This window comes from Argentina anserina, chromosome 2 (genome assembly GCF_933775445.1).
Source record: "Argentina anserina chromosome 2, drPotAnse1.1, whole genome shotgun sequence".
NCBI lineage: Eukaryota > Viridiplantae > Streptophyta > Magnoliopsida > Rosales > Rosaceae > Argentina > Argentina anserina.
In genome coordinates, this window is record NC_065873.1 from 12,553,728 (window position 1) to 12,562,678 (window position 8,951).

Below are 8,951 nucleotides of genomic sequence, written 5' to 3' on the forward strand. Positions count from 1 at the left end.
CATTTTGCTTTGGTTGGGAAATGCATGTTTGGTCAATTGGTTGTGTGTAATAGGTAGGTTTATGTGAAATGAATACTGGGCACACAACAATTGATCGTTTATTTTTTTTTCTAAATATGCTTTAAGTGATGGAGATGTTGTTCATCATCGCTTCAATCCTAAGCGGCGACAGTAAATGCTCGTCGTCTAACATTCTACTGACGCAAGGTCGTCGCCTAAACAGGACAAAGATCTCGTGGCCTAAAAATTTGGCGATAGGGAATGTTGTCGCCTAAGGTAGATATGTTCGCCGGGAGATGTACTATGTGACGAACACTAATGTCGTCGCCTCTGTCTGGATAAAGCGATGAACTTTGATCTTGTCATCGCTTCAAACCTGGAGCGACGGACTTTAAGCGACGGACATGTTGTCACTTTAAGCTTCTAGCGACGCTATATCTACTTTATGCGACGGGAAGTATCCATCACTTAAACGTATTGAGGCGCCTCTATTGGATAATTGGATGTATGGATAATTTTATATGCATATGGAAGTTTAGGATCACTAGTACTAGAGCGTTATGGTTTTCCCAACATAATCGATTGTGTGCAAGTTGCAAATTCTGCTTTAAAATCGAAAATCTAGATGAAAATGGTGTTCGTGGTGGCATGGAGTTGTTTTGGCGCAGATGTGCATGATATTTAGGAAACAAAGGAATTGCAATATATGTGCGAAACTGCGAACTGCGAACTGCGACTGTCATAGCATAGGAAATGCAATATATAAACTTGTTAATTACCATCTTTTCTTGATGTATTTTCAGGGAGACAGCGAGGACGAGGGGAAAGAGGCGGTGGTGGTCGTGGTGTAGGTGGTACGTAGATTAGATGGACCTGTCCAGAGTGCTGTGTAATCAGGATGAAGTAGCGAACCTGGTTTTTTGGTTACAGAAAGTTTTGGATACCTGCTCTAGCTAGGGGCCGATGGAATTTCTAGATTGGTTCTAGTCTTCTACTGTGTGATAGCCATGTTTTGTAGTTTGAAACATACAGTTTCACGTACTGACCAATACTTGGACACGGTACACGTTTTCTCCTCTAGGGTTTAGGGTTGTGGCGTTCATAAACCCTAAAATTTAGAGAATAATAGAGCAGATCATTCATTTACTCTCTTTTCGTTCATATATCCGTGCAAAAGTAACATGCATTATTCGTGCAATATGTATATTCTTCATGTAACGTTTCACTACAATCCAATTCAGCAGATCGATATATAGCCAGACATAGAAAAGGAGTAAAACTCTTCCGTGTCCGGATAATATAAGCTGGGTAATTAGGTGGCGGACGAGGAGAAATCACACATTCACACAGAGATGCAACAGAGGCAGCTGGACTTGCAAGCTTTGCCGGCCGGAAGGATGCATAGCCAACGTGATCTCGTTGACCAGTCCTCCAGATACATGCAGGCTCTCTTTGCTTTCTAAGGTTATCAGGTCGGCGGCAGAATCTGACGCCGTTTGGGGTAAGTCCATTCCACCTGAGATGCAAATAAAAACCCTATCCGAGCACAACTTCCTCTCTTTGCCTTCAAATCCAAGAAGGACATCTACATATCGCTCTGCGACAACCCCGTTCTCATCGACGACAGCACTATATATGGTAATTCTAAAGTTTAATTTCTTCTCGTTTGCTTTGACCCTTTAAGTAGTCGTGTTGAAAATTCGTAGTAATATTCCTACTTATAACTAAAATTCTACAAATACAAATTTATCGTTTGAAGATATAGTTCATCGATTATTGATTTTAATTATTGAGATGTATAGTTGCATAATTATAACGCTCCAGTTTTAATTCAGAGTTTCATATATTCATGGTAGAATTTTGACAGATTATTTAGTTTGTCACTTTGTTGACATTGAACAATCGCTCCTAAAAAAAGAGTATCCATGCTATACGACGGTCGATTGTACGGACTATAAATTCTATTCTTAGGGATATATTTTATGTTGATCGGTAATTACAAGTTTAGAAATTAGAAGTTGGCAAGAAATTTTCAGCCTTATTATATAATCGACTAGCTAGGCTGAAACTTATGCAATGCTAGCTTACTCTGGTGGTTATGATCAATTTGCATCTGTAGAGCTTTTCATTGGACAAATGGAGCGGCAAGAAATGTTATATGATAGCTTCAAAGGGACTTCGGATTGCTTGGGGTGATACGTACTCCTTATTATTGGAAATGGAAATCTCTGCCTGAATCTAGGTTGGTCAAACTCTTTCATCCTTAGTTGTCTTGCGATGATGATTGGTTTAATTTTGTAAGCAGGCAAACTTTACTATTGAAAAGATGCATATATATTATACGTAGTTTGGTATATCTAAACATATGTCATCTTACTCTGCGTGTGTATTGATAATTTTTGTTGCAATGTGAATATGACTGAAGTACGGAAACTGGAACAGGTTTGAGGAGGTCGCTGAGCTTCTGGGGGTTGGATGGTTTGAAATTCGTGGAAGAATCGCTACTCGCATGCTGTCCCAATCCACTCTATATAAAGCTTATCTTGTGTACAAATTTAATGCAAGGCTTCAAGGATTTGAAGACCATCCCACGGCGGTGGCCGTTTCTGCAAGGTCCTATGGCTTTGACTACGAATGCCCGAATTTAAGTGAAATGGTTGAAGGAGGATTCCCAAAGTACAATGTCTATCTTGCACGGCATAAAAGACAAATTAGTGAAGAAGCTCGACATCCAGACGATAGGGGGGATGGCTGGTTGGATATGGAGCTAGGTGAGTATTTCTGTGAAGGTGAGGAAGATGCAGAGTTGGAGATGATTTGTTGTGAGATTAATAGTACCGGCGGCAAGTGTGGCATCATTGTGCAAGGGATTGAGGTCAGACCCAAAAGGAACTAGATCATCATCAATGTACTATCAATACATTTCGATCTGTTGAACTTACTTTTTACTTTTATGTTCATCTTTGCATTTTACATTAGAATTTTCTAGAGTTGGCATTCGTTAAGGAATGGGCGTTTGGTTAATTCAATCTTCTGATCGACCACGAAGCCAAGCAGATGATGGACTGATTTGTAACTTGAATACTTTTATGTTTAAGATTTTTAAACCATGTTATTGCTTTCTATGTTTTCACCTTGTAAGTGAAATCACCTTCTCTTCCAAGTTCCAAGGCCAAACGGTGATTGATGTGGAAATTTCGTGGTGATGGGAGCTATTAGAGATTCTTGAGTTTGTAACTAGAGGCATGTTTGTCTACGATCGCCTCCATACAAAATTACTTTTTAAGAATTCATAGGATTAGTCCCACTAAACCAGGTCTCTGGTCATGATTATATACTAGATGGACAAGTCTGGATAGAACTTATAAGATATGGAGACATGCCACAGGACTTTCAAAGCTGTATGATGAAAGGATCGTATATCCAGTATCCACTAACCAGAACAAGCTTCGATCAGGTGTCCGTACTTAGAAATCGAAGATGTATACGTAAAAGAGCTAGTAAAATTCAGAGAATACTTACATGCCACAAGTACAGTCGGGTGTCACAAAACAATTAACAAGACGTTAAAGGTTTCATCTAGATCCCAAGGGTGGTTCAAACTTCAAACCCAAATGTTAGCTCGAAGAGGACCAGCAGAAAGATTTTTTTAAGTAGAAATGTAGTCATTCAGAAACTCAGACCAGCAGAAATGTAGACACCAATAAACATATCCAGCCTTCAGAAAAACAAGACTAGACTTTAAAGTAGAATTGTCGATTTGTAGACATTTAAACTCAGAGATATCAGCTACAAAATAAAACTTCATACTCATAGTTTGAAATCCTCGGTACTTGAAGCAAGGTAAATCACAAAATTGTTGCAACATAATCACAATCCCATAGAGAACTAAATGGTGCCAAAGCCTTAGATAGCTAAAAGCTGTCAAAAAGATACAATACTTAAGCCTTGAGTCGTCCATAGTACTTCTGTTTCTCCTGTGTGGTCTGGAAGCGACCATGCCCAAACTTTGAAGAGGTATCAATGAACTTGAGCTTAATGTCCTCAAGAGCAAGCCTAGAGGTCTGCTTGAGCAGGGACTGGCGAAGAGTAACAACCCTCTTCTTGGGTCCAACACAGCATCCCTTGATCAGAATGTAGTCATCTTTCACAACACCATAATGAGGGAAGCCACCAATTGGAGTGATGTCTTTCTCAGTCCTGGATTATCAACAACCAAGTCAGATCTTATGAAAGTCAAGCAACTCCATCCAGCACACCAATAGAAGTACAAAAGAAAATATAAAACATCACCATGTAGAAGTAAAAGATGCAAGCAAAGCTACTGACCTGTCAAATTCAGTGACAGCGGTGTGAGACTCTTGCCCAGACTTTCCAAGCTTGTAGATCTTCTTGTTCATTTCAGTACGGTGATGGTATCCATTCTGACCAGCCCTGGCAACGGTAAATGAAACCCTAGCAGGATGCCATGCACCAATACAGGCAACCTTACGCAAACCCCTATGGGTCTTACGTGGGAGCCGGGTAACACCCCAACGAGTAACCACTCCTTCATAACCTTTACCCTTTGTCACACCAATGATGTCAATCATTTCATCTTTCTGGAAGACGGCATCAATAGGGATTTGCTTCTCAAAGAAGCTTTTTGCAAATTCAACCTTTTGAGCAATTGTGCCTCCATTGACCTGGATCTCCATAAGATGTGCTTTCTTCTGCTTCAAACCCTTCATTTTCCTGATCTGTGCGTCATTGTAAAACATCAAGTGGTCAATCAAGCAAGAAGTAGCAAATACAGGTAGTTCAACAATATGCAGGGTTAAGAGTAAATGTAAGTAAAAGGTACAATATTATTGATACCTGGGTGTGAGCCAAAACTCGAATAACAGTAGAGTATTTGATCAGTTTCTCAAACTGGGCTTCAATGCTCTTCTTTCCTTCATCAGTGTCATAGGTCTTTGAGTACTTTGCGAAAGCCTTCTTCTTGGACTTGCACCAGTTCTTGTAAAACCTCCTCTTAACCTCCTCACTGAGATGCTGAGCCCAGACTGTGTTCAGGGAACGGAGGCCACGTGGTGTCTTCACGTAACCCACAACGCCAACAACCACCATTGGGGGAGCCTCAATGATAGTGACAGCCTCGCATGTTTCCTTCTTGTGCAGCTCTATTCATTCAAAGTTTCGTAAGAAAATGTGCAGTAGAGTAAAAAAACAAATTAAAGAAACTGCTGGAAAAAAATCCCTCAGGATTGCCTATTTTCGGCATGAACAACACACACACAATCTTAGATGGCTTCTCAACCCCAACTAACTCTTTGTCGGGAGTACCAATCTTTCAACTGTGATTTTATGTATATCTTTTAGATTACTAAATTTTTCATCATTGGGATATGCCTAACAAACATCACATAATAGCTTAAAGCATAATTTATTCTGCGCAACCTTTATCAAATTCCCAAAAACATAAATGATTTAAAAGAACATGAGAAACCTTTCAAACAAGAGAATAACCATCACTGCGAGCTATTATCTAGCACACATCAATTGGAAAGTGGCTTACTTGACCCAGGCTTCTCGACATCTCTGACGATGTGAGTCATCCCAGCCTTGTAACCAAGGAAAGCAGTCAGCTTGCAGGGCTTGGATGGGTCATCCTTGGGGAAAGCCTTCACTGCATATCCACATGACCAACAACACATTAGAAGAAAAGAGCATAAAATGTTAACTTCCAAAGACAGATCTTGCTATAGTACTTCAAAATGTATATAAACAGACATACATCACTTACACAAACCCTAATAACTCATTTAGAAACCAGTAACCAGTACATACTACACTAACAAAAAGGACCATAAAACAACTGTAGTTCAAAAATCAATCAAAGCATAAATAGTTACTGTTTCAAAACGACTAAATAGAAAGGACTATACATGAACACACGGTTATGAATCAGATTGTTAACAAAAGCTATCGAAATCGGAGAAGTATACCTTTTCCTCTGTGGCGAGCAGCGCGCTTCCTCGGAAGAAATCCAAGGGATCCGTGCCTGGGGTGCTCGAACTTCCTGTGAGACATTCTCCTCCTCCTTCATTTCAACAAACACAAACCAAATCAGCACAGCAAATAGTATAACAGCTTCAATCAACAGTTTCTAGATTAATTTGAACCACGAAATGAGGTGTTTATGAAAAGCCGAATGGGATTGGGTGCAGAGTAGAAGAAGGGTTTGAATTTGTTAGTTTGAGAAGGAAACCCTAGGTTTGGTGAAGGAGGGAGGCAGAGAGAGAGAGAGAGAGAACCTGAGCTTTGAGAGAGCAGCGGCGAGCAGTAGAGAAGGTGAGGGTTAAGAGGCTAGGGTTTTGTTTCCATTATATAGTGGTTTACTTTACTTTAGCGGGCCTTTCTCTGTTTTCACAATTAGGCCCGGTACGAAGAATTTTGGGTTTTTCTTTTTCTTTTTTAAAAGAATTATCAATTATGTGCTCATTTTTGCATATCATACATCGATATTCTAGAATTTGTATCCACAGCTCCGGCAACAAATTCAGTGAAAACTAACTCTGATGGCTTGGCAGTTCGTCATGCAGCGTCATACGGTAGTAGTCATGTACGGTTTGGCTGATCAATTCGAGAAGAAAAAGAAAAGAAAAAACCTCTATATCCATTGTTTTCTTCTCCGATCTTAACTCTAACACCTCTTCTATATACCTTTTTCTGATTTAGGGGGAGTTTGACCCTGAGTTTTTGCCAGATTATGGGTTTAAATTCTCTGAGGTATTTGGTAAATAGAAATTGTAGGTGATTATATGAGAAATTCACACACACCGAGACAAATTCTAAAAGCTATAAATTGGAGCTTCTGATTATGGGGGAATGATTATAATCTGTCTATTAACTTTCTACCATACTTTCTAAACTTACCACATTTTTATACTAATATTCAGCAAACACTTTAGGTACTCACAACTGATTATTCAATCAGCTCAGCTGAAACTGATTATAAAAAACTCACCTCATGGCCAAACTTGCTCTTAGTACTAGTTATGTCTAACTAATTGCCACTGATTTAGTTGTCACTTGTTAGGGGAAGAAGTTATTATCCAAACTAGCCTCATGACACACTCTGTGTGTGTTATATTTACTTCTTTTTCTTTTTACATAAATTGTTAAAAACAAAATTGATATAGTAATAGGTAGTTATGTTTCTTCTTCTATTTTTTCTTCACTTTATATTTTCCAAATTACAATTATATCTTCAAACTATAGTCAGATGAATTTTGAAGTTTAATAAACCCTGAGCAATTTGAGTAGTTCAAAAATTTAACTAATCAACATATTAACTCTCATTCTTGCTTTATTAACCGAAGATATAAATTAGGTGTTCTTTTTATCCTCTTATCAAGTTTTCCGCTAGGTGCTTACTGTTACTTGACGAGATTGTTAACAAGGCAACACCATAAGCACCATTTAGATGCTCAACATCAAGATCAGTATTTTAGGAAATTACATTTTGTTTGCTTTACTATTTTGATACAAGCTTTATTGTACCTACCATGAATGTAGCATGTAATCCTCTACAATATATAAAGAGGGTTTCACATAGGTATATGAGATTCCTATCCAAACTAGGAAAACCAAATAAACTCCACGATGTTTATCCAACTTGTCTACAACTGGATATTTGATGGGTTTGTACTTATATCTGCGAATTTTCGACCAATTCGGTTCGTGAATGTATCAAATTAGATTAAAAACAATGGACGAATTGAATTTTACCGAACTTGAATATCTCTTGTTTAGAGTAGAAAATTACATTTATGAATACCTTAATAATTATCAAATTATATGAAATTTTGTAGAGATGATTTATACATTGTTACCTATGTATTAGATAGTGTAGATATGAAAACTCGATTTAAAAATTAGTCTACAATGAAAATATGTACCATAAGAATAAATAAACATGTCATTATGGGAATAGGATTGTATATAAATACATATATAGGAAACAAATGGTAAGTCCAAATATATATGTTGCATTAAGTAAATAACTAATTTTGAATTTGCATTGTTGGCCGAGATTGAAGGACCCAAAAAAAGTTAGCAGTCCTATATCTACGAATGGTTCTATGACTTAAGAATCTAGCAACTATATTTGAATAAAATCTAAGCAATAGGAGTTGAACTAGAAAGTGTATATATAGTAATATATTGTTCACATATTCAATATATTCTCATTGAATTCGTTTAAGATTCTGATATGAATCTCATGCCTCTGTCACTACGTTGTTTCATAATTGAATTCAAGGGGACTTCGAGTGTGGGCCATGAACGCCTTCTTCTCTTGCTGCTAGTTCTTATGATAAGGAAAGAAATCTATGTTCAATTTATACTCTTTTATGGGCAGGAGATTCAATTAAAACACTATATATTCACATGAGTTTGGTCCCTGTGCTCACTACGAAAAAGCATTCAAATATGTACTATCCCATTGAGAGCTTGTTAGAAGAGTAACAGAAGACCAAACTGGATAATTCGCAGGAGCTTGCGGCTGAACCAATTGAAGCTTTGAACAAGATGGCAATCTCTGTTAATGTTGTAGGTATAACACTCTAACTGTTTTGGAACTTGTTTGTTCGAGCTGGGAAAACGGATCCTCCTCAGAGAACAATCAGCAAGCCCCGGCGCCGAACCCTAGACGGTTCAACCCTTCATTCTCTGTTGTTGTTGGCGTGCCAGTACCTTTGAGTTATGTACAATTGTTGCTTTGTTTGACAATGATCGCGCTCACGTACTGTCTTCCTCTCAGACGATTGCTCCGTAGTTGCTGATAAACCGCTGAAGTTCGAATGACTTATACACAACCGGAGTTGCTAGGTACCTTTCACTCCACCTCAAGTAGATGACCGATCTTACTTTTGACCGCTTGGGGAAAAGCAGAGCTTATATTGTGT

The 8,951-nt window shown here is 38.3% G+C and overlaps 1 protein-coding gene and 1 pseudogene across 1 annotated transcript; one reads left to right on the plus strand and one right to left on the minus strand.

The window, feature by feature from the left end:
- Positions 1 to 1,352: 1,352 nt before the first annotated feature.
- LOC126784788 (putative F-box protein PP2-B12) lies at positions 1,353 to 2,896 on the plus strand (annotated as a pseudogene).
- Positions 2,897 to 3,785: 889 nt separating this feature from the next.
- Positions 3,786 to 6,354, minus strand: LOC126784781 (60S ribosomal protein L3). The gene is made up of 6 exons (XM_050510288.1): positions 6,297 to 6,354; positions 5,988 to 6,082; positions 5,558 to 5,668; positions 4,858 to 5,162; positions 4,330 to 4,739; positions 3,786 to 4,200 (listed from the first exon to the last, which is right to left on the minus strand). The coding sequence occupies exons 2-6, from the start codon at positions 6,070 to 6,072 to the stop codon at positions 3,942 to 3,944; spliced, it is 1,170 nt and encodes a 389-aa protein (XP_050366245.1). The 5' UTR covers positions 6,073 to 6,082; positions 6,297 to 6,354; the 3' UTR covers positions 3,786 to 3,941.
- Positions 6,355 to 8,951: the final 2,597 nt, after the last annotated feature.